Source organism: Equus caballus, chromosome 22 (genome assembly GCF_041296265.1).
Source record: "Equus caballus isolate H_3958 breed thoroughbred chromosome 22, TB-T2T, whole genome shotgun sequence".
Lineage (NCBI taxonomy): Eukaryota > Metazoa > Chordata > Mammalia > Perissodactyla > Equidae > Equus > Equus caballus.
This window is the reverse complement of record NC_091705.1, coordinates 47,110,190-47,135,197: the sequence shown is the minus strand read 5'-3', so window position 1 is coordinate 47,135,197 and position 25,008 is coordinate 47,110,190. Positions and strand designations below refer to the sequence as shown.

The following is a 25,008-nucleotide window of genomic DNA, read 5'->3' as shown; positions in this document are numbered from 1 at the left end:
GTTGCCTACTCCTGGCCTGCGCCTCCGCTATTTATTATGGGGGTGTCTGTCTTCCTGAGCCCGAGTCCCCAAGGGGAGGACAGAGCAATTACTCTGACCTCAAGAACACATCACAAGGACAGATACAGAGCTGGCGGTCCCAAACAAGCAGGCACCATCACATGTACCCCATTCCTGAGATGGCCATTGGAATCAATCCCCCCCTCCCCCTTCCACCTCATCTAGCTTTCCAATTAGCATTTTTTGCTATATTTTCCAAACACTGGACATCTGAGTACCACCTACTCTGCTTTCTGCCATGTCATGCCAAGTAGTGATAGTCTCAAAGCCACTTGCTGAGTCACTTCTGTGTTTTTTCAAACATACATGAAAATTAATATGCAATTATCAAAATCAAACAAGTTCCCTCGGTGCCTCCTAACCGGTGCCTGAGCCATCCGCACGCACCCCTGCTCGTTTTCAGAGGGGAGTCTCCTTCCATTACTCCCGGGCGCAGGCCCCCGACCCTGTCCCTCCTCTGTGATCGCGGCAGAAACGCCAACTCAAGCACAGGCTCTGCGCCCCCCACCACGACCCCACCTCCCACAGGCAGGACCCACCCTCTCCTCACCAGAGATGATGGAGTCATTCAGCGCCTCCTCGTCCTGATACAGAAGCAGGTCGTCCTTGAGTTCGGAGTTCAGGATCAGGTTCTCTTTGTTCTCCTCGGACTCCTGAGCTGCTGTCCGCTTGTTGTCCGTGGCCCCGTCGAAGCTCCAAGCCTCCTCCCGCTCCTTGCCCCGCTCCATGCTGGACGTTCTCGACAGACGGACGTCCACCCGCTTCCTCGGGGACCCTTTACTGTCCCTTCCTTGAAAACTGCATCAGAAAAAGAATTCAGGTTGCACGTTATCCCCTTCACCTGGAAACCCAGCAAACCAACTTAGGGGCTTACAATGAATGTTGCAAAGACAGCCCTCAAGTGCATGTGACTTCTCGGCTTCTGCCCTAACTACACAGGACAAGAAGCGCCGGAGGGCACACACGACTTTGAGTCCCAGGTACACGGCCATTCAGAACGCACTGTGTTGAACGGCACAGACGTGCATGTAATAAAACCTGCCAAAACTCAGTGCAACTTAGACCAAGGACTTCCCAAGAACAGAGATGGGCATTTTCCAAACCATATGTATGTTCTGTCATCTGTTCTGCCCTCCAACAATTCACTTCTCCTTTGCACTTTATGACCCACATGAGATCAAGAATAAAAGAGTGAGTTTAGGAACAGGCTTTCTTACACTCTGGCCTGATGGAAACTGGAAGCCTTCAGAGCCCTCGGACAAGGGGACAGTTACTTCTTTCTCACGACTCTCCTGTGACGCTCCCACCCCACCCTGGATCCTCTGCGGGGGCTTTGCGGCCAGGTTCCCATGGTGCCTACACCTTCCGCCTGTCCCATCCCGGAATGTGGCAACGAGGACCAGCAACATAACTTGCAGAGCCCAATGCAAAGTGAAAATGTGGGGCTCCTCGTTCCAAAGTTATTAAGAATTTCAAGACGGCAATAGCAAAGCCCTGAGCCCAGCCCTGGGCACCCCCACCCCCACCCCGGTGACTGCACAGGTGCACCCCACGAGGCTGGCCAGAGTGGAAGTTCAGGTGCACAGGTGTCCCTCACCAGGAGAAGGCCTCACCTGTCCTGACGGTGCTTGGTGGCCAGCGCCCTGTGCAGCTCCTCGATGACACGGCTGGGGGGCAGTGGCCGGTGGACAGTGGTAAGATGCGGAGACCCTGTGGGCGTGGAAAGCTGTCCTCGGAGGAGCGGGTCAGTACTCTTCCCTCCAGAGCCTTGGAAGAGCGCAGGCTGGCCTGCAGGTGCGAGAGGAACCAACAGGAACCTAATCTCTGGGTGTGGGGAGGAGGGCCTTGCTGAAAGACAAGACCATGAGCAGACAGGACACAGGCCCCTGGCCCGGCGAACCTACCACCACCCAGTCCAAGATGCTGCCCCAGGCCCCTGCCCCCGAAGCCAGAGACAGGGTGTGCCTCGGTCCAGTGCCACTCCAACCACAGAGCCCTCTGCCGGGGCTGAGCTCCAGAGACTCTGTGCCAACAGGCCCCTGTAGGGTCTCAGGCACAGAAAACCCTCCTGCCTGTTCCTCTGCTAGCAACCCAGCTTCCTGAAGCCACACTTCCTTTTGTGGAAGCTGGGAGAATTTCCCAAGCTCTGCAGCCATCACTCAGCCTGGAAGACGACCAGGGCCCCTTCTCTGCATCCCCACACCATCAATTCACGTCTGTCTCCAACCCTCTCCCTGTACCTCACCCAGTGGGAGCTTTCTGGAAGGTGAATCTGATCACAGCTCTGCCATTTTCTTTAATACGTGATCGGGGCTCATGACCCAGTCCCAGGGTCCCAGAGACTGCCCCTGCTCGGCCCTCTGGCTTTATCTCCTCCACTGTCTCTGTGTTCTTTTCCTTCCAGCATGTGAGGATCTTTCCAGTCCTTGAAGGTACCGTGTGTTCTCTCTCTAGTCTGAGCCTTTGTACAGGCTGTTCCCTCTGCCTGAAATGCTTTTCCCCTCCTCTGCCCCAACATCACTATCTCAGGGGAACTTCTGTGAATCCCCACCCTTGTTTGAGTCTCCTGTACCTGTCCTGTGGACCCAGGCAGCCCCAACACCCTTTCCTCCCACTGGAAACCAACTGCTTCATCAGGTCTGTCCTTCTCAACCGACTTGGAGCCTCCAGGCAGGGCCTGCATCTCGCTTTCTTACTGCTGCATCCCCAGGCCTGGCACTTAAGACATGTGCAGTGAACATTTATTTACCTAGGATGAGTCTGCAGATGATTCAGAACAGATGCTCAAACCCAGCCTAAGAAGGCCAGGAGCCCTTCCCTCAGCAGGTGCTTCCTGAGCGTGAGCTCCCAGTCCTGCACAGCGAGAGGTACTCGGGTGGCAGGAAGCATGGGTTCGTCATTACACGAATCTGGCCTCCATTCTCAATCTGCCACTTCCTAGCTGTGAGACCCGGGCAAGTACCATTGGCTCTTGAAGGCTCAGCCTTCCTGACTGTAAAATGGGCTAACAGCTGCCTGGCAGGGCCCACAGGAGCCTAGCAGGAGGCAGAGGGTCTGGCACCCAGTAGGTGTTCAGACACAGATTCTCCTTCCTACATGTGTCTCAGCAGAGGCAGGCTCCAGCTGGATGGGTACAAACAAATCAAATCCCCTTTTAAACACCAACAGGAGAAAAAGAAAGAGATCTAAACCACATCTACTTCCCAAAAACCAAAACGTTTCCGATGCAATCCTGGAATGTGGATGGCATCAAAAGAAGAAGAACTCAAAGCTAGAAGGGAGCCTCTGAATCTCCTTGAGGACTTGCTGTGGAGCTTTCTTCAGGAACATCTGCTGGACACAGCCAGGTAAGAGGGAGACAGCCCAGGCCCTGCCCTCAACGGGTCTCCGGGCCAGCTGGGGGGAGCAGGCAGAGGAATAGCAGTCGGAAAGCAAAGCGATCAGGGAGAGGGCTGAGCGGGCGGACGGGCTCAGAGCACTCGGGCGCAGGAGCAGGGCACTGAGGTGAACCTCTCTGCAGAGGGGACATCTGAGCTGAGAGCCTAGGGATGAGATGGTGCCAGCAGTGCAAGATGTGGCCAGGCATGGGCAGGGCAGAGTAGAGTGGGGGCTCCACCCAAGGGGGGCTCCCAAGACACTCCGCCAGCTCATCCTCCACCAGCCTCAGCCCCTCCAGGGTCTGCCCCTGTTCGGCACAGCGACCACGTTCCGAGCAGGTGATGCTCTAACCATCATTGCCTCTGATCCTCACCCCAGTCCTACCAGGAAGGCACTACTAGCCTGTTGTACACATGGGGAAACCGAGGCAACATGGCTTGCCTGTGCTTACTCAGCTGGAATTCCCCCCAGGGTCCCCTACCGTCAATCATAGACACACCGAACATGTGTCTCCCACTTACCACTCTGCTGAGCACTCTACCTGCCCAGGGGACCTCTTATCACTCCCATTTCTCAGAAGAGCAAACTGAGGTTCAGAAGCCAACTCAAGGTCATGCCTCCAGGAGGTGGTGGGGGCTGGGATTGGAATCTGGGACAGTGACACCCAGCGTAGTTGGCAGAGGCCATGGGACCCCATGCAGGGAGCTGACTGTCACCCAGCTGGACCAGGGCAGGAAAAGCTTTGCCCTGAGGGGGTAACTCACACGTCTCCAGGGTCCAGGCAGGTTGAACAAAGGTGAGTCAGGGGGACTCGTGCAATTCATACAAAAGGGCAGGGATGCGGCAGACAGAGGAACGCCTGCCCTTCTCAGGGGTGCTGTGGCGACTCAGGGGACTGCCAGAGAGAGGACTTAAAGAAAAGCCAGAAATGTGGACTACAGGTAAAAATTTCCCCACATTTTCATACATAATATTTAATATCTAAACATACTTTAACACGTTTAAAATGTTGGCAACCCATTTGAAAAAAATATTAAAACACCATGCAGACCCAGCAAAGCAAGTCTGTGGGTGGGATTCGGGTCAGGTGACTCCCCGACGTCCAGCGGAGGGTGGGGTGAGGAAGCCAGCAGGCTGGGGGCAGCTGCAGCCAGCAGGTCTCAGACAAGAAAGTGCCCAGTGGAGACTCAGCTTGTGCGGGCTGTCCCCCCGTGCCCCAGTGAAGCCCAGGAGAGAAGCCTCTCTTCCTCTGCTGCCACCTTGCGTCCACATGCTGAAACAAACATCTCCCGGAAAAGAAAAGGAAAAAGGGAGAGCCCAGAAAATTAAGACAAAGTCTCCGAAACATATTCTCAGCTGTAAGAGATCCAGGCCGCAGTCCAAAGCTTGTGACCACCGTCTTGTCCACTCCTGCTCCTAATCCAGCTCCCAGATTAATTGATGTTGCGTCACAAAATGCCCCGATGTCCTGGAGTTCCTTGCAAGTGAGGGGCGGGTGGAAGTCAGAGGCCCCCGAGAACCCAGAATTTAGCACGTGGGAACAAAGCAGAGCAGTCACTTAGACGAAACTCGTGCAGTCAGAGGCCTGATCTTTCCCAATCATGGCGCAGGCAGAGTCTCTGGGCCACTGAGCCATTGAGGGTCCATACAAATTACACGTGAGCTGGAATGAAGCGCCGTGATGGTGCCTAACCATATGGAGTTCCCATGGTTTCAGATCTCAATGGATGGAAAAGGGGATTAGCACAGAGACAGTAACAAGATCCAAGACAGCATTATTTTGCCTCAAAACTGTCAAAACTGACTGTAGTGGAGCCATTTTAAAAAATGGAGTTGGAACTGACTTTCCAGAGAAACTGCCTTGCTGTTCTGAATCTCTGGACTGGGCCAAAATGGCAATCATTTCACAAGCCGTTGTTTGAGATGTCAGCAGGAGAACAGACATCCTGACCACAAACACTGAGGATAGCGGACTTTCTGAAGACAGAATCAACAGCCAATCAGCATTTAGCCAAGACTAGCTCTCTGCCTCCAATGCCAATTAAAATTCTTTGTAATACCACCTCTCTTCCTTGCCTTTAAAAGCCCCTGAGTTTTACTCCTTAGTGAGACACTATTTGGGTTTCTACCTGAATCTGTGCTCCCCAAATTGCACTTCTTGAGATCCCATAAACGTTTTTGCTTTTCTTGCAGTTTATGCCTCTTATTTGCTGACAAAACTGTTCCTCTAATCTGTGTGGTCATGTCACCCTAGGACTGAATACTTCGACTCATTCCCAGAGATGTAGAAAGATGCAAAAAGCAGACAACGGGTCAGGACATCCATTTGTTCCTTCAGTCACAGCCATCGGCACTCGCCCAGCACTGCTGTGTGCCAGGCATGGGCATCTGGGGGTGAACCAGAGACACGACGGCTCTCATGAGGCTACTGTCTGGGGAGGGAGGCAGAGTCGGACAAATAATGCTACAGACAAGGAGTATTTGGTTCCTGCGCTGCTATCACAAGGTGGGTACCTTAGAACAACAGAAGTGTATCCTCTCACGGTTCTAGAGGGCAGAAGTCCAAACTCAGCAGGGCTGGTTCCTTCTAGGGGCGTGAGGGAGAAACAGCCCCAGGCCTCCACCCCAGCTTCTGGTGGTTGCTGGCAATCCTCGGCATGCCTTGGCTTGTAGACGTCACTTAAGTCTCTGCCTCCATCTTCACATCATCTTCTCTGTGTGTCCATTTGGTCCTCTCAAAAGGACACCTTCATTGGATTTAGGGCCCACCCTAACCGAGGATGAATCTCTCTTGATCTTTATCTAATTACATCTGCAAAGACCCTTTTCCAAATAGGCTATGTTCTGAGGTTCCAGGTGGATGTGAATTTTGAGGGGACACCATTCAACCTGCCACACACAGTGAGGCGACGTGGTACACGCTGGAAGGCGAGGTGCATGCTGCTGTGGGGTCGGGGTCAGGGAAGGCTCCCCTGAAGGAGGCACGGGGATGCACAGGCATCGGCCAGGTGAGGTGAGGGGAAGACTGTTCTGGCAGGGAAGCAGTGCAGGGGTTATGAGCTTTGGGCCCAGATCTAGGTTCAAGTCGCCATCAGCTACGGGACCTGGGAGATGTTGCTGGAACCTCCTGAGCCTCAGTTTCCTCAACTGTAAATTGAGCACCTGTGCCCTCTCTCGAGGGCCTGGCCCATGGGTTCTGAATGGGCTGTGTGTACTCGGCCTCCTTGGAGTGCCTGGGCTGGTAAGTGGTATTACAGGTGGCAGTCAAGGGCTTAGAGCAAAACTACTGAGCTCTGCCATCCATCGTCATCTTCAGACCCACCTCTGCTACCAAAGGTAACATGTAAGGATTTACTTTTATAAACAATCACCTCTTAGCGAAGGGCCTGCTTTTTCCCTGAGATCAGCAGTGTCTCCTGTCTTCCGCAGTGATGGGACAAGAGAAACTCAAGCTGGAAAGGTAAATGTCTCGACTTCCTGGGATTATTCACGCAGCATGGCTAAGGCTACAGAAGTAGATGCCTTTGGGGGCCTCTGCCCAGCTGTGCTCCCCTCTCTGCCCAGCACCCTACAGTCTGGTGTTTATTCCAGGCCCTGCCTTGCTGGACAGAGCTCACTGGAGAGAGAATCAGTGAAATAGAGGTGAGCAGAGACAGTGAGAGAGACTGAGGTAGGGAAGGGGATGGGGAGAGTGAGAGAGAGAGAGAGATTGACTCAGAAAGAAGCAGAAATAGAAGGACAGACACCTGAACATCCAGACAGACAGAACGTCCTCATCCTGTGGGCTGGTTGCATCCCCTGCATTCAGGTTCTAGAAGACACTTTTGATTCCTGCAAACAGACTGCTCCATTTGCCTGAGGGAGCCCTAGTGGTCTGCTCTTGAGAACCAGAGCTCCTCACTAAGAACAGCCCTCTTACCTCCAGTTCTGCTCCCCTGGATCTGCCCAGAGCCCTGATCACAGAAGCAAAGGGTGAGAACCAGTCCACAGTAGCAGCCCAATCAGGCCTGGTTGAAGGCATAGATGGATGGATGGATGGACGGAAAGAAGGAAGGAAGGAAGAAAGGAAGGAAGGAAGGAAAGAAGGAAAGGAGGATGGATGGGTGGATAGGCAGATGCATGTGGACCCACCTGTGACATTTTTTGTAGTTTTGGAGCCTGCCTTGGGCGGCGGGGTGGGCAGCAGTGGGGGGCTGGGGAGCTGGCCCATGGATCTCTCCAGGGGTCTTGGAGGACTGTCCAGGGACTCGGACCCAGCTAAGGCTTCAGAGGAATCATCCATGGTAGGCGGAAGGCTGCCGGCAGCATCTGTTTCTTCGCCTCTGGATGCTGACGGCATCTTGGCTGGTTCAAAGGCAAAACAGAGAATTCACAAACTATGGTTCCTCCGACTGGGGTGGATGTGTGTGAGGAGAGCAAGGGGCTTTGGCTGGGTGGGACATGGAGCAGAGTACAGAGGGGTCACTTCACACACAGACACATACTTCCTGTGAGTTCAACTATCAATAGAAACATCAGAAGCCAACAGAGGAGGAGGGGGAAAGAAGGAGGGAAATAACTTCAAGAGCCCGGATGATTCTGTCCCATTTTCCACTCAATAGGTGGTGCCAAAGCTCCAAGCTCACCTAGAGCAGGGGGTGCTGCCCATGATCACACGCTTTAGAACGAGACACACTCAGGCTCCAGTCAGCCCCTGCACTCACTCTGATCTTGGACAAGTTACTAAACTTCCTGTGCCTCCACTGACCCACATATGTGAAGAGGAGTGGAATTTGTCACCCCAAAATACGTTTCTTTGGCATAAGGATTATTTTAGGCTGGTTATCTTAAAGATAATCTCCATTTGTAAGGGTGTCTCCCTTGATGTACCAGGAAGAGGGGATGACCTTATCTCTAGAAACTCTTATCAATGCAGAAGGCCAGGACTTAAATCTGCATAATAACCTTAGCCTCGTTTACTGTACTTTTCCTGGTCACCTCTCGTAACTGACTCCCCCTCACCCCCAACATCTTCTTTTGTCTTTAGCTGAAGATGCTATTTAAGGTGGTGGCTTCAGCCATTTTGGCTAGTTACTCGGTTTTCCTGGGTCTCTCCCAGAAGGTATATGTGTTATTAAACTTCTGTTTTTCTCTTGTTAATCTGTCTCTTATTACAGGGTTGTCTCACCCAAGAGCCCACAAAGGTTGAGAGAAAATTATTCTCTTCTCCAACACATACATTACACTAACAACAAAAGTCCCTCACAGGATTGTTGCAAGGTTTAAACAAGAAATGACAATGAGATGTGTGACTGGCACATCGCAGACCCTCAGAATCAGCAGCCACTGATTTTACATGTCTGTTTTTCAGCAGCCCTGCCCCCAGGCATGCCGGCCAAGACCAGGGGTGGGAGACGGGCAGGGTCAGCCTTTAAGGAGTGTCAGCCTGCCCAGGGCCCCCTTCCCCTCTCCTTCCAGCTGCTGGCTCAGGATCCCCCAGAACTGCTCCTCCACCTCCTTGAGCACTGCCTCCTGAGCCTATCCACCCCTCTGCTTTCTCCCAATCCATCAACCCTCTCCTTTCTCACTTTTCTCTTTATCCAGCTCAAGTCCCACCATCCATCACTGCAACAACCTTCCCAGGATATCCTCCAAGTCCTCTGCCTCACTTCCTTCTCATTTAACTCTCTGGAAAAATCCCATCTCTGGACCAAGTCTTCATCTGCTGGTTCCATCCCTGCCAAGTGCCGCAGGAGAAAGACAGTGGCACAGAAGCACCATTGTGGCCATCTCAGGCACCTCCCCTCCAGGCCTCTCAACTCTGCCTCCCCTGCAGTCACATGCTTCAAACCTTTCTGTCCCTTTCCTACCTCCAGCTTCTCACTTCCCCTTCACCTTCTCCCAGGCAGCTTCACCTCCAGCTTTACAAGGGAAACTGAGGCCGTCAGATGGGGGGCTCTCCTCAGATTCCTAACTCAAACACAAACCTACTGTCCCTGACATCCCCTTTATTCCTTCCTCCCTGATGCAAGAGAGGCAGCCTCTCATCCCACCTCAGGACCCCAGCACACCCTGCCTCCCCAGAGCACATCCCCGATGCCCAGCCCTGGGCACGGCCCTGACCACACACTGCCTCGTTTCATCATTACAAACACATAAGGAGGAAGACACTAACACTCCCCGGGGACAGCCCGACTGGACCTGAAGTCACTGGGTGGGACTCATCCATCCACCAGGAAATGCTCCCAGAGGGCCTACCGTGGGCAGGGCGCTGTCCGCGGTGCTGAAAACACAGTGCTGACTGAGGCACGCCCACTCCTTACCTTCCAGAGCTTCCAGCCACACTTTAGAAGCGAACACTGCATGTCCCATTGTTACCACCACTTCTATTCTTTTACTGTCCCTGTTGGGAGTTGAAAACCTCAGGCCTGGCCCTTACTCTTGTGAAGCTCATGCAAATGAAGACTTTGCCTTAGAAGGGCTGGCTCTTCTAACTCCTGATGTGCAAAATCTGAGAAAGGAGATGCCCCTTCCCCACCTCCTGCAGAAGGCAGCTCAGCTCTGTATCATGAAGTCAGCCTGAACTGAGAACAACCGTCACAGGATGCTGCTTGCTCCTGTGTCCTGCATGGATACCCACACTGTTATTGTTATTATTATTTATAAAACTATCCTCAAATGTGTTATTTGCTAATAGTTTTTAAAGACTCCTAGATTTCAAGACTATCATCATGTCCCATGAAATGTAACCTACAACTTCTACGAGTCTTCAATTCTGATTGTTTTATTTAATGAGTTTTGCACTAATAATAACATTAAAATAAACATCTTGTGTTTTGTAGGTAAAAACAGTTGTGCGGTTTCCTTGTTAAGCTACATGTGAGCATGGAAATGTCCTTTCTCACCATGTGAGCACCAGTCCAACGACTTTGTTGGGTTTCCTGTCTTGTGTAAATCAGCACAGGGCAGTGGACACTAAGCCTGGGAGACGATGCTCTGGACCCAGGCCCTCAGCGGCCAAGCTTGCAGCTGGAAGCACCAGGCCTGGGGCTGGCAGGAGCTCGAGGTACTCTGTACAGGCTCAGTTTCTGTCCTCTGGGCACCCCACATGTTTCCAAAGTCATGGTTTCTGGGGTGGGCAGATGGCACAGGAAGGACTTACCTGGCCTCAAGCATGTCAGTCACCCACATCCACCCCTTCCTCTGTTGTGTTTGACTCATTTCCAGACGTGTGACCTTGGTCTCTACCTCTCTGAGCCTCTGTTTCCTCATCTGTACAAATATCTGTATAAAATACCTAATTCTGCCCACTACAAGGGAGGTGAGGCTGACGTGAGGTCCCAGAGGGAGGTCTGAAGCTGAGCAGCACTTGTCTAACTTTGGACAGTCATGGGCCACGCGGCCTGAGGTAAAAGGTGATTTTAGACCATGGATGAGTCTCCCTCTCGTTCCAAGTCAGGGGTTCTCAACCTCGGCACTGCTGACATTTTGGGCCAGACAATTCTTTGTTGTGAGGGGCTGCCCTGTAAGATGTTTAGCAGCACCCCTGGGCTCTGCAGGCTCAGATGCCAACAGTTCTGACAACCAAAAATGTCTCCAGACACTGCCCAATGTCCCCAGGGGTGGGCGGGAGGGGGAAAATGCCCATGGTTGGGAACCACCACTTGAGGTAGACACTATTTAGATTTCTGAAGAGACACGTTGTAGCATCTACTTGTGAGCAAGGCCCACAGCGAGCTCCAGAGCTGTGACACACTCACAGCACAAGCCTGGGTCCTGCCACCATGGAAACATGGACAGGCCAGTTTCTCCCTCTGGGACACAGTCTCCTTCCACAGACCTGTGAGTCTGGACAAGGTGAGCAGTGTCTGAACTGGACTCCATGGTTCTCTTGGCAGTGTTGCCAAAGGCAGGCTTAACAGGACACAGAGCGGGCCCGGGGCAGGGTCCCCACCCTGGCTCAGCCAGAGTAGGCCCACCTGGATCTGTCTCAGCACAGTCCTTCAGTCTCCCCACCTTGAACACTTTTCTCTTTGGCTTCTGGACACCACACTCTCCTGGTTCTGCCTTGGTTCCCTCCTGCCACACTGGCTGCACCTGCTCAGCCTCTCGCAGGCTCCACCTGGGCTCTCCCAGAATACACCTGTTGGTCCTTGACTCCATCTAATTCTCTCACTGAGTGATCCCATCCAGTCCTCTGGCTTCAGAACCAATCCCATCTCTGTCAACCCTTGTCCTTTCCTCAGAGCTCCAGACTCGTACATTATCAGCTACTTTGACATCTCCATCTGGAGGTCAAATAGGTACAATGGAACACATCCAAACCCATCTCTTGATTTCCCATAAGAAACCCCTTCCCAGTCTTCCCCTTCTCTCTCACTCATCCATCCATCCATCTTGCAAATGTCCTTAAACCATTACAGGGCCTAGGCACTCATCTATGAGCTGTGGACATGGCATTGACCAAGACAAATCCCCATCTTCACCAGGCTTACTACACAGCCCACCGTCCCCAACTGTGCAGTCAGACTGGACACAACACTTTATCCCTCTCTTGCCTTCTCCACCCTGTACCTCGCCCCTTCTATCTAATTCATGGATAAATCCTGTGTCCTCTACTTCCAAAGTATTTCTCACAAGTGTCCACTTGTCCTCCCAGTGGCACCTGCCATGGCCTCTGCCTGGATCTCAGCATGGCCTCTGAGCTCCCACCCTTGCGGTTTGCCCTGTCCCACATCCATTTGCCAAACTAGGGGTCAGCAAACGTTTTCTGTAAAGGGTTTTGGCTTTGTGGGTCACAGGGTCTCTGCTGGTGCAGAAAACTCTGGAAGGGCTCGCCAATCCAAACAGCAAAAACTCCCCCGCCTGTGCACCAAAGTGTACACACAGCTACCTCTCACACTCAGCGCTGCCCAACGGAGCTTTCTGAGATGATGGAAACGTTTCCACCCTATCCATTACAGTAGCCACTAGCTACGTGTGGCCAAGGAGCACCTGACAAGTGGCTGGTACGACTGGGGAGCTGAAATTTTTTTATTAAGATTATGATAGATTACAACCTTGTGAGATTTCAGTTGTACATTATTGTTAGTCATGTTGTGGGTACACCACTTCACCCTTTGTGTCCTCCCCCCACCCCCCCTTTTCCCTGGTAACCACCGATCAGTTCTCCTTGTCTATATGTTAACTTCCACCTATGAGTGGAGTCATATAGAGTTCGTCTTTCTCTGTCTGGCTTATTTCCCTTAACATAATACCCTCGAGGTCCATCCATGTTGATGCGAATGGAACAATTTTGTCCTTTTTTATGGCTGAGTAGTATTCCATTGTGTATATATACCATATCTTCTTGATCCAATCGTCAGTTTCTGGGCATTTAGGTTGGTTCCACGTCTTGGCTATTGTAAATAATGCTACGATGAATATAGGGGTGCAAGGGACTCTTGGGATTGCTGATTTCAGGTTCTTAGGATAGATAACCAGTAGTGGGATGGCTGGGTCATAAGGTATTTCTATTTTTAACTTTTTGAGAAATCTCCATACTGTTTTCCATAGTGGCTGCACTAGTTTGCATTCCCACCAACAGTGTATGAGGGTTCCTTTTTCTCCACAACCTCTCCAACATTTGTCACTCTTGGTTTTGAATATTTTTGCCAATCTAACGGGTGTAAGGTGATATCTTAGTGCAGTTTTGATTTGCATTTCCCTGATGATCAGCGATGATGAACATCTTTTCATGTGTCTATTGGCCATACTTATATCTTCTTTGGAGAAATGTCTATTCATGTCCTCTGCCCATTTTTTGATCAGGTTGTTTGTTTTTTTGTTGTTAAGCTGTGTGAGTTCTTTGTATATTATGGAGATTAACCCTTTGTCAGATAAGTGGCTTGTAAATATTTTTTCCCAATTAGTGGGCTGTTTTTTTGTTTCAATCCTGTTTTCCCTTGCCTTGAAGAAGCTCTTTAGTCTGATGAAGTCCCATTTGTTTATTCTGTCTATTGTTTCCCTCAACTGAGGAGTTACAGTGTCCGAAAAGATTCTTTTGAAACTGATGTCAAAGAGTGTACTGCCTATATTCTCTTCTAGAAGACTTATTGTTTCAGGCCTAATCTTTAGGTCTTTGATCCATTTTGAGTTTATTTTGGTGTGTGGTGAAAAAGAATGGTCAATTTTCAATCTTTTGCATGTGGCTGTCCAGTTTTCCCAGCACCATTTGTTGAAGAGACTTTCTTTTCTCCATTGTAGGCCCTCTGCTCCTTTGCTGAAGATGAGCTGTCCATAGATGTGTGGTTTTATCTCTGGGCTTTCAGTTCTGTTCCACTGATCTGTGAACCTGTTTTTGTACCAGTACCATGCTGTTTTGATTACTGTAGCTTTGTAGTATGTTTTGAAATCAGGGATTGTGATGCCTCCGGCTTTGTTTTTCTTAGTCAGGATTGCTTTAGCAATTCGCGGTCTTTTGTTGCCCCATATGAATTTTAGGATTCTTTGTTCAATTTCTGTAAAGAATGTCCTTGGGATTCTGATTGGGATAGCGTTGAATCTGTACATTGCTTTAGGTAGTATGGACATTTTAACTATGTTTATTCTTCCAATCCATGTGCATGAAATATCTTTCCATCTCTTTATGTCATCATCAATTTCTTTCAAGAAAGTCTTGTAGTTTTCATTGTATAAATCTTTCACTTCCTTGGTTAAATTTACCCCAAGGTATTTTATTCTTTTCGTTGTGATTGTGAATGGGATTGAGTTCTTTTTCTGTTAGTTCATTGTTAGTGTATAGAAATGCTACTGATTTATGTATGTTGATTTTATACACTGCAATTTTGCTGTAGTTGTTGATTGTTTCTAATAGTTTTTCTATGGATTCTTTGGGGTTTTCTATATATAAGATCATGTCGTCTGCAAACAGCAAGAGTTTTACTTCTTCATTACCTATTTGGATTCCTTTTATTTCTTTTTCCTGCCTAATTGCTCTGGCCAACACCTCCAGTACTATGTTGAATAAGAGTCGTGAAAGTGGACACCCTTGTCTTGTTCCTGTCCTCAGAGGGATGGCTTTCAGTTTTTGTCCATTGAGTATGATGTTGGCTGTGGGTTTGTCATATACGGCTTTTATTATGTTGAGGTACTTTCCTTCTATACCCATTTTATTGAGGGTTTTTATCATAAATGGATGTTGGATCTTGTCAAATGCTTTCTCTGCATCTATTGAGATGATCACGTGGTTTTTGTTTCTCAATTTGTTAATGTAGTGAATCACGTTGATTGACTTGCGGATGTTGAACCATCCCTGTATCCCTGGTATAAATCTGACTTGATCATGGTGTATAATCTTTTTGATGTATTGCTGTATTCGGTTTGCCAGAATTTTGTTGAGGATTTTTGCATCTATGTTCATCAGTGATATCGGCCTTTAGTTCTCCTTCTTTGTGTTGTCCTTGTCAGGTTTGGGGATCAGAGTGATGTTGGCTTCACAGAATGTGTTACGGAGTACTCCATCTTCCTCAATTTTCTGGAATAGTTTGAGAAGGATAGGTATTAAATCTCCTTTGAATGTTTGGTAGAATTCTCCAGAGAAGCTGTCTGGTCCTGGACTCATATTTTTGGGGAGGTTTTTGATTACTGTTTCTATTTATTTACTTGTGATTGGCCTATTCAGATTCTCCATTTCTTCCTGATTCAGTTTGGGGAGGTTGTAGGAGTCTAGGAATTTGTCCATTTCTTCTAGGTTGTTCAATTTGTTGGCATATAGTTTTTCATAGTATTCTCTTATGATCCCTTGTATTTCATTGGTATCTGTTGTGATTTCTCCTCTCTCATTCCTAATTTTATTTATTTGAGATTTCTCTCTTCTTTTCTTGGTAAGTCTGGCTAAGGGTTTGTCGATTTTGTTAATTTTTTTGAAGAACCAACTCTTTGTTTCATTGATCCTTTCTACTGTCTTTTTTGTTTCAATATCGTTTATTTCTGCTCTTATTTTTATTATTTCCCTCCTTCTACTGACTCTGGGCTTTGTTTGTTCTTCTTTTTCTAATTCTGTTAGGTGTCATTTGAGGTTGCTTATGTGAGCTTTTTCTTGTTTAGTGAGGTGAGCCTGTATTGCAATGAATTTCCCTCTTAGGACTGCTTTTGCTGCATCCCAAATGATTTGGTATGTCGTGTTCTCATTTTCATTTGTCTCCAGATAATATTTGATTCTTCTTTAATTTCTTCAATAATCCATTGTTTGTTCAGAAGCATCTTGTTTAGTGTGCACATTTTCGCACCTTTCTCTGCTTTATTCTTGTAGTTGATTTCTAGTTTCATAACATTATAATGAGAAAAGATGCTTGATATTATTTCAACTCTCTTGTATTTATTGATGTTTGCTTTGTTTCCCAAAATATGGTCTATCCTTGAGAATGTTCCATGTGCACTTGAGAAGAATGTGTAACCTGCTGTTTTTGGATGAAGTGTTCTATATATATCTGTTAAGTCCATCTGGTCTAATTTTTCATTTAATTCTATAATTTCCTTGTTGATTTTCTGTGTGGATGTTCTGTCCATTGGTGTTAATGGTGTGTTGAGGTCCCCTACTATTATTGTATTGTTGTTGATGTCTTCTTTTAGTTCTGTTAAGAGTTGCTTTACAAATTTTGGTGCTCCTGTGTTGGGTGCGTATATATTTATAAGTGTTATGTCTTCCTGGTGGAGAGTCCCTTTTATCATTATATACTGTCCCTCTTTGTCTTCCTTTATCTGTTTTGCTTTGAAGTCTACTTTGTCTGATATTAGTATAGCGACACCTGCTTTCTTTTGTTCATTATTAGCTTGGAGTATTGTTCTCCATCCCTTCACTCTGAGTCTGTGTTTGTCTTTGGGGCTGAGGTGTGTTTCCTGGAGGCAGCATATTGTTGGGTCTTGTTCTTTGATCCATCCTGCCACTCTGTGTCTTTTGATTGGGGAGTTCAACCCATTTACATTTAGAGTGATTACTGAAATGTGGGGGCCTACCACTGCCATTTTATGTCTTGTTTTCCGGTTTTCTTCTATTTCCTTTGTTTCCCATTCCATGGTTTAATCTGTTCTGATGGAGAGCTGCTACTCTCTGTTGTTGCCCTTCTACTTATCTCCTTTGCTCTTGGCTTTGTAGCCCCTTTCCTTTTTTTGATTTTTCAGGAATGAGGGTTTTCCTGAGCATTTCCTGAAGAGGAGGTTTTGTGGCAATGAACTCCCTTAATTTTTGTTTATCTGGGAAAGTTTTTATTTCTCTATCATATTTGAAGGATATTTTCGCTGGGTAGAGAACTCTCAGCTGTAGGTTTTTGTCCTTCAGATTTTTGAATATATCATTCCACTCTCTTCTAGCCTGTAAAGTTTCTGCTGAGAAATCTGCTGATAGCCTGATGGGGGTTCCTTTGTAGGTTAATTTCTTCTGCCTGGCTGCCCTTAGTATTCTCTCCTTGTCGTTGAGTTTTGCTAGCTTCACTACTATATGCCTCGGGGTTGGTCTTCTTGCATTGATAAAGTTTGGAGATCTATTGGCTTCTGTCACATGAAGTTCCATCTCTCTCACCAGGTTTAGGAAGTTCTCAGCCATTATTTCTTTGAATAGGCTTTCTGCCCCTTTCTCCCTCTCTTCTCCCTCTGGTATACCTATAATCCTTACGTTGCATCTTTCTTGGAGAGTTTCTTCATTTCTTTTTAGTCTTACTTCTCTCTCCTCCTCTGCCTGCAGCACTTCTATATTCCTATCTTCCAAATTGCTAATTCTTTCCTCCATATTATCGGCCCTACTGTTCAGTGCGTCTAGATTTTTCTTAATCTCCTCTATTGTGTTCTTCATTTCCAGTATTTCTGTTTGGTTCTTCTTTATAGTATCAAACTCTTTTGTGACATAGCTCCTGAACTCATTGAGTTGTCTATCTGAATTCTCTTTTAATTCATTGAGTTTTTTAATGATGGCTGTTTTGAAGTCATCGTCATTTAGGTTATATATCTCATTTTCTTTGGGATTGTTTTCTGTGTATTTGTTATTTTCCTTCTGTTGGAGATTTAATATATTTTTTCATATTGCTTTATGTTGTAGATTTGTGCCTCTGCATAGAGATAGAGTTTAGTTACTGCTTCCACTTGTTTCTACTGGTGTGGTGGGGGAGCAGCTGTTTACACTGCACCAACCAGGAACCCTATCAGCTGTTGCTAACTGGGCCTGGGCCCCTCCTCATAGTCACAGTGGTCCTTGGGTTCCCTCTTCAGCTGTGAGGGCCGTCACAGGGGGGCTTCAGGCTGCTGGTGCCTACTGTTGCAGCCCACCTAGACGCGCTCCCTCCTTGGGGTCTGCAGCAGTGTTATTGGCTTTTACAGCGGCCAGGGGCAGGATCACTTATATTTGCAGCTCCGTCACTGTCGGCACCCACAAAATCTCACTTGTCCACTATGGGTCACAGCAGAGCTATGGGGATCTTCTGCAGTCTGTGGTTAGCTCACCTAGCTATGCTACTTTTGTCCCAGGGTCTTCCAGCCTTGTGGTTGCTGGACGGGTGCTCTCTACTAGTGCTGTGCAGAGGCTTTCGCTGAGGCTACTGTGAGACTGTAGGGTTTCCCCCTGGGCTACAGAGCTGGGTCGCTGGAACTCCACCCAGCCCCAGTCCTCTCACCCAGGATCTCGGGGAGCCCCTTGACCTGTCTGGGGGATAGCTGGAGACCTTGAGTTCAGTGGCAGCTGGCCAGCTGCTGCCCTGCCTGGTATTCTCCTCTCCGGGACCCTCCTGGCATTGTGGATGCTGGGCGGAGCCTCTCCGCTAATGGCAGGTAGACACTTTGCCTGCTGCCCGGGCGGAACTCCAGAGTTTCCCCCCTGGGCCGCGGAGCCAGCCGCTGGAGCTCCACCCAGCCCCAGTCCTGTCCCAGGAGATCTCCGGTAGTCCCGAGCCCCGCCCAGCAGTCAGTGGGGCCGGCAGCAGCAGCTGGCGAGCCACCGCGCCATTTGGGATTCTCTCCGGGAGCCTGCCGGCACCGTGGATGCTAGGCGGGGCCTTGGCGGGTAGAGGTTTTCTCCACCGACTCAGGTGTGTAACTCTGGAGCTTCCCTCTGGGCTTAGGTGTAATTGCGGGGGGCTTAGGTAGGGCTCTGGTCACCTGTTTCCACCGTGGCTCTTCTGGTGTGCGCTCCCTCCTGCCCTAGGTGTGTGTCGATGTTCTGGGGGTGCCCGCTGGAAGAAAGCCGCTTGCAGGTACTAGGCTGTTCGGGGTCGGGTTCGGAGAGTTTTCACCTATCTCCACCTCTTCCCAGAGGGAAGTCCGTCCGCCATCCAATGTATAGCAGCGTGGGTCTCTCAGGCGTCCTGAGATGCTATATGGATATCCTTTGTTAAGCGATGAATGTCCAATTAGTTATAGATTCGAAGGGGGAGAGACAAGGAAGACTACTCATGCGGCCATCTTGGATCTTCTCCTGGGGAGCTGAATTTTTAATTTCATTTGGTTTTAATTAATGTAACTAACCATGCAGCTAGTGGCTACTGTACTAGACAAGACAGCTCTGGATTTTCCAGGAGAGAGTCAGTGGTCACAGCCCACACCTCCTCAACCAGAGAGATCCCAAGGAAAGCTTCTGACAGCCCAATGGAGGTTCCCCCATCCCATTAGCCCAAGGTGGAAGTGTGGGTCCCCCCAGCCTCCACTCTGACAGAGGTCTCAACAAACCGGCAACTCTCACCAAGAACCCTCCTCCCACCTCTCCCCACAACACCCACCCATGCTCATCATGCACTATGTCCCCTCATGTCCCTGACCTGTCTGAGGGGTCCACGGGCTGGGAAACCGGCTTTTCAACATCTCTCTAAGCCTACATCTTCCCCTCCATCTCATGTGAGTCTAGCTACCATTATAGTTCATAATCTTGTCGAAACAGAAATTGTAACCTCTGTTAAAGTCTTAAGTGCTGTTTCGGATTAAAAGAAAAAAGTGTAGGGGCCGGCCTGGTGGCACAGCAGTTAAGTTCACATGCTCTGCTTCGGCGGCCCAGGGTTCTGTGGTTCGGATCCCAAGTGTGGACCTACGTACCGCTTGTCAAGCCATGTGGCAGGCGTCCCACATATAAAATAGAGGAAGATGGGCACTGATGTTAGCTCAGGGCCAGTCTTCCTCAGCAAAACGAGGAGGATTGGTGGCAGATGTTAGCTCAGGGTTAATCTTCCTCAGAAAAAAAAAAAAAACCCACTAAAAATTAAAAAATGGAGAAGACAGCATCAGCTTTGCATGTTCCGTGCACTTGGTGTCCCTCCCTCGGGCCATCCCTGTCCCACCCCAACCAGCAGAGGTCACTTCTCCTCGACTAAACTCCCAGCCGAGGCTCCTGTGTCGTCATAGGAACCCCGACGTACGGCTCAGATCCAGGGACAGGAGTAACTGACCCTCAACCACACATGACACTCACGACTTACTGTACGTCCTGATGAAGCACGTTTGACTGACTTACGTCTGTACGGCTCTCTCCTCACTGTTCCCTAGAACAGGGCTTGGTGCACTTTTTATGTGCGGTGCAGACAGCAAACATGCTAGGCTTTGCAGGACAAGAGGCGTTACTGAGAGACCCCCACAAGGAATGACCCCTCTCAGCTCCCAGCAACAGTCGCTGTGTGGGGACACCAGCCCAGTGCATCCTGAACTTTGATAGTTGAAAGAAGCTAGCTGCACGTGTGGATTTTTGTGAATGCCCTCGATTTTTAAACACTGGATTGCAATTTTTTAAGGAGTGAGTTTAATGTCCCTGCATTAAATTATGATATGCTCCCTCACTGGAGGGCTGTGCTCAAGGCCAGGCTTCTCCACAGACACCTGGAGCCACAGTGGTGGTCAGAAGTGCAGGATTCCAGGCCTGCAGGACTGCAGGAGACCCCAGGGCGTGCCAGCTCAGTAGCAAAATGCAGGTGGACCCACACCCCAAAACACACGAGCTGCTAAACACAGGGCCTTGGGGCATTGGAAGGCAGCCAAACATTGTGTGTCAAGGTATCACTCTCCAAGGGCTGCTTTTCCATCATGACGACAATAAAATAATGATGATGACGAAAACAGTGATGACAATGACAATAATGATGGTGACAATCACTAGCAGCAGCAGCAGCACTTTCTGAGCATTCAGTGTGTCAGGACTGAGCTAAGTGATTCCTGGGGATTACCTAATTCAATTTTAGTAACCCTGAGAGGTCGGTGCAATGATTACCCACATTTATAGTTGACAACACAGGCTCAGAGAGGTTGAGTGACTTGTCCATGGTCACACAGCTTAGGGAGGAGTTCAGTCAAAATCTCAGACCTGAGTCGGCCTGATTCACAGATGTTGCTCTCAATTCCCAAAGTCTTTACCCTTGGATGAGTTATCACCCTGTGCACCTCCATTTCATTGTGAGTAAAGGGCGCAACAGTAGTGCTGATCTCTGAGAGGTATTTCCAAGGTTAAAAGAGCTGATGTATGTGCAGGGCTCAGAACAGCACCCTGCACACGACTGGCCGAGGGGTCAGCTCTTGTCGTCTCAGCCTTATGCCAAAGATCACGAGCTGCCGCCATGCTCCCTGCACCGCAAGGAATGACCGGATCTTGCTGCAGCCGGGCTTCCGGCCCTGCTTCAGAGCAGACGTTTCTGGGCACTCCTGACACTGCTGTGTGCTATGTCTTACTTAAGCGAATGCATACTTTTTATTTCAACTTATTAGGAAAAGAAAATCTCTTCCACTACCCTGAATGAGAAGTCCACACCACTCGCCCCAATTAATGAAAATAAACGTCCCTATTAAAATGTTCTCTGGTTGTTTGCATGTGCCACCCACATAAAGTCATCTCTCAGCCCCAGGGGGCTGGGACCGCACTGGGGCAGGAGGAACACAGAGCCCAGTTGAGCGATGCGTCTGCATGGTGTGGCCCACACGCTGACCAGGCCCAGTTCCCCCAGGCCCCGCCCCACCCTGAGGCCGGGGCTCCTCTTACCTGCAAACCCCCTTGTCATTCATCCCCACCCCTGTCCCAGAGGCTCCAACTGCCCACAGGGAAGGGCTGCCACCCCATCCCCCCCCATCCTACCCAGGCTCTGGCCACCCTCACAAGCCTTCAGCTCTGCCAAATTCCTCTGGCCTTTCCTCTCCCAGGCCAACCACACCTGCCGAACTCTGGCCTGGGGGCCGCTTTTGCACACCAAGTTTGCTGGCTCACAGCCCTTCCCCTCCATGTGCACCCCGCCATGGCGGCTTTCGTGCTATGAGAGCAGAGGTGAGTGGTTGCACAGAGGCCTTCTGACCCACACAGCCAACGTTACTTACACCTGGTCCTTGACCCCGTTCTCAGCCTCCACAGGTGTCCTTCTTGCTGTCCAGGATGCTCTCTCCCTCACAGAGAGTCTGGCCAACTCCTACTTATCCCTCAGGCCCCAGCTTAGGTGCCCCAGCCTCAGACTTGGGGAGGAGGCTCTGTGCGTGCACCTGCCGCCACGAACTTAGCTCAGGAGGTCACCAGGTTTATGATCCCAGACCCAACAGCACATCTCGCTCAGGAGAAGGTCCTTACTGCAAATTTATAGTCTCAGCAAACCAACTCTGCTCTCAAGAATCTGTCCCCAAACCAAGCATGTGGCGAAAGAGTGCCCGAGGTCAGAGGGCCATTGACGGGAGCAGGCACAGTCCTCAGAGCCCAGCAAGCAGACAGAACGCACCACAGCGAAGCGCCAGGTGCCAGCAGGGGGCGGTGGCCAAGGGCAGGGACTGGCTACAAGAGCCACCGATGGGAGGCAGTGAACGCTTCGCTTGGCCATCAGAGTCATGCCAACCACCAACCTGAAGTCTGACGTGGGGGACACGGGGACACTGGCATGCCAAGAGGGCCCCTGGGAGAGGCCACGACTATCCCAAGGGCCAGAACTCTTCAGACCCCAAACATCTGTCACCCCCACGCTGGGTGGAACTGGAGCAGCCCAGCCACTCCAGGGAGGGCGAGCAGGTCTCCTGGCAGCTGCCTGCTGACACCCGAGGGACGCTGTACATGGGGCAGCAGTGAAAGTATAGCTGTGAGACTCCTGTGCCAGAAGGAAGCAGCAGAGAACGGGATGCCCACCGGCCACAGTGCCCCAGCAGGCTCCACCCCTCGGCTAGGATTTCCAACCTCCCACACTTGGGGACACACAGCTCAAGCTCCAGCCCTACGTCGGGCCTGGCACAGCCATGCTTGTAGTTTACAAGGGAACAGGCTTCCAGCTTAACAGGGAGGTCTCCCGGAATATCTCTATAAAGACGCTCCTAACGGGTCCGAGAGAGTAGGCTGGAGGGGCATCTCAAACCACCCAGAGGCTTTGGGTCAGTTCATGCTTTCTTCCTCTCTGTGCCTCCTTCCCTTTGGCCTCCCCTTCCCCACAGCTGGCAACTCTCCTGGCCTATTAGAATAATAACAACACAAGAACCTCCACCAGGGCCACCACGGGCCCCACGGCCAGCATGGGCCCCACGGCCAGCACGGGCCCCACGGCCACCACCTACAATCACTGCGTGTGGCGGACACTGCACTAAGCTCCTCCCACCCCCCAAAGAACCCTGATACAGGCCCCAGTGTCTTCCCATTTAACAGATGGGGAAAATGCAGCTTAGAGCAAGGCGCCACACACGCCTGGTGGAGCCACGGAAAGGAGTGCCCCGCACGTGGGCGGGGGACACACTGCGCATTCACCTGCACCCAGCAGCCCCGGGGCACTGTGGGCAGGCCCTGAGGCACTCTGCTGGGAAAGAGGCCACCCTCTGTGGAGGAGGCAGCTGCCTGCTGCAGGATTTAGGCCAGCAGGAAGGTCCTCTCCCTCCGTCCTGCCCTACTGCCTTGGGGTCAGCTAAGATGCTCCCACGGGACCCTGGCTCCTTTGGGGAGAATTTTCCTGCTCAGGAGCTCCCAGTGAACAAGCAAAGCTATCCCGGCAGAAAGGCATATGGGAAGACCACCAGTGGACGTCATTACACTGGAGAAAATGCTCCAGCAAACAGCTAAATTTGGCCACACGGTGGAGCGCAGCAGGGCTCAGAGCCTGGGGTCTGGCTGTGCCTCTGAGGATGGTTTCCCAGGAGCCATTGCCCAGGCCCTGACAGGGACCCCCCTTGCCAGCCCAGGCTGAAGCCCATCCTGGCAGCAGCTCAACCCCACACGGTCTCCAGCCAGTACCTGCATCGTCTGAATGAGTGTCGGAGGACAGTGGCTCCTCTAAGGAAGCCTGGTCCGTCCCAGTGGCTGCGGGGCTTCCCGGCTGGGCCTGTCCTGAAGTCAGCGCCTCCTGCTTGGGAGTGGACGGCTCACTCTGTGTGGCTCGGGGGCCACCGTCAGGGTTGCATGCTTTGCTTTCAGCATCTGCAAGGAAATTCAGCTGTCAGTTGAGGCTGTCCTCTCTTCCTACACGCTTTTGTTCATATAGTGACTTCCTGGGAACTATGCCATCCCAGGCCCTGGGGTGGCACCCTACACCTCTCCTACACATCCCAGGAGCCCCTCTCCACAGCCTGTCATCCCGAGACAGCACCAAGCATCGCAACACCACCAGCGTCTGCTCTGTGCACACCACATCTGTGGGAGACTGGACAAGGCCTCCGACCCTAACCCTGGGCTCTGCCTTGTGGCTTGCTTTGGCCAATGGGACATCAGCGGGTTTGATGCAGCAGTGGCTTCAATAGTGCTTGCACATTCCTGCTTGCTCCTCCTGTGTACCCTGGCCCTCACCCCAGGGACACACCAGGGCCAGCCTGCTGGGGGATGAGAGGCAGGCGGGGCACAGCTGAGGTGCCTAGTCCTGCCAGCCAAGGCCGACCCAGACAGACGACAACAAACACTGGCTGCTGTACGCCTCCAAGGTACTGGGGTTGTTTATTATGTGACATTTTCGTGGCTGCAGATAACCAATTCGCCTCTGCACCCACCATCTCACCATTGATCCCCCATTACGCAAACATTTCTCAATCACCCACTGCATGTCTGGCACTGTGCCAACCCTGGGAAGGCAGAGATTAAAAAGATGCAATCCTTCTCCCCTGGTGGTTCACACTCTGAGGCATAATGAGCCCAGGAATGGGGGCATGCCAAGCACTGAGGGGGAGCAAGGAGTCCCAAGGTCCAGACAGGTGGCTGTCCCAGAAAGGATGACACCAGGCACCTAGTTAGGCTGAAAGGAAGACACAGTACCTCCCTGGCTTGGGGTTCAGCTGCAGGAGCCTTTGAGGGTCCGGCCTTCCACTGACGGATCACCCCCAGAGTCACATCTTACTGATGAGGGGCTCAGTGCTCAGCAGCACAATAACTGGTCCAGGTCACACAGCGACAAGGTGGCAGGTCCAGGCTGGGAGACTCAGCCAGCTTCTGAGACACAGATCACAGTCCAGTGCGTGGCACACCCACACTGCCTCCTGCACAACCCCCTCAGTCTTCACAGTTGGTTCATCGAGGCCACCACGGTGCAGAACAGTGACAGGATGGGCACGCGTTCACATAGCCAGGAGGTAGCCGTGTGGGGACCAGCCTGGCTCGGATTCTGGAGAGCATCCTCCCACGCGCTCCCATCACGGTGATGGGGGGAGGAGGAAAGGTTTATT

The 25,008-nt window shown here is 50.7% G+C and overlaps 1 protein-coding gene across 3 annotated transcripts in view; it reads right to left on the bottom strand.

The window, feature by feature from the left end:
• PHACTR3 (phosphatase and actin regulator 3) overlaps positions 1–25,008 on the bottom strand; it is a 244,159-nt gene that overhangs the window by 69,898 nt on the left and 149,253 nt on the right. For all 3 annotated transcript variants that reach the window (XM_023626836.2, XM_005604830.4, XM_070247447.1), the window contains exons 4-7: positions 23,594–23,776; positions 7,570–7,782; positions 1,674–1,848; positions 611–858 (exon numbers count right to left, since the gene is read on the bottom strand). In XM_023626836.2, the coding sequence (XP_023482604.1) occupies positions 611–858; positions 1,674–1,848; positions 7,570–7,782; positions 23,594–23,776 (819 nt within the window). The remainder of the gene's footprint in view (positions 1–610; positions 859–1,673; positions 1,849–7,569; positions 7,783–23,593; positions 23,777–25,008) is intronic.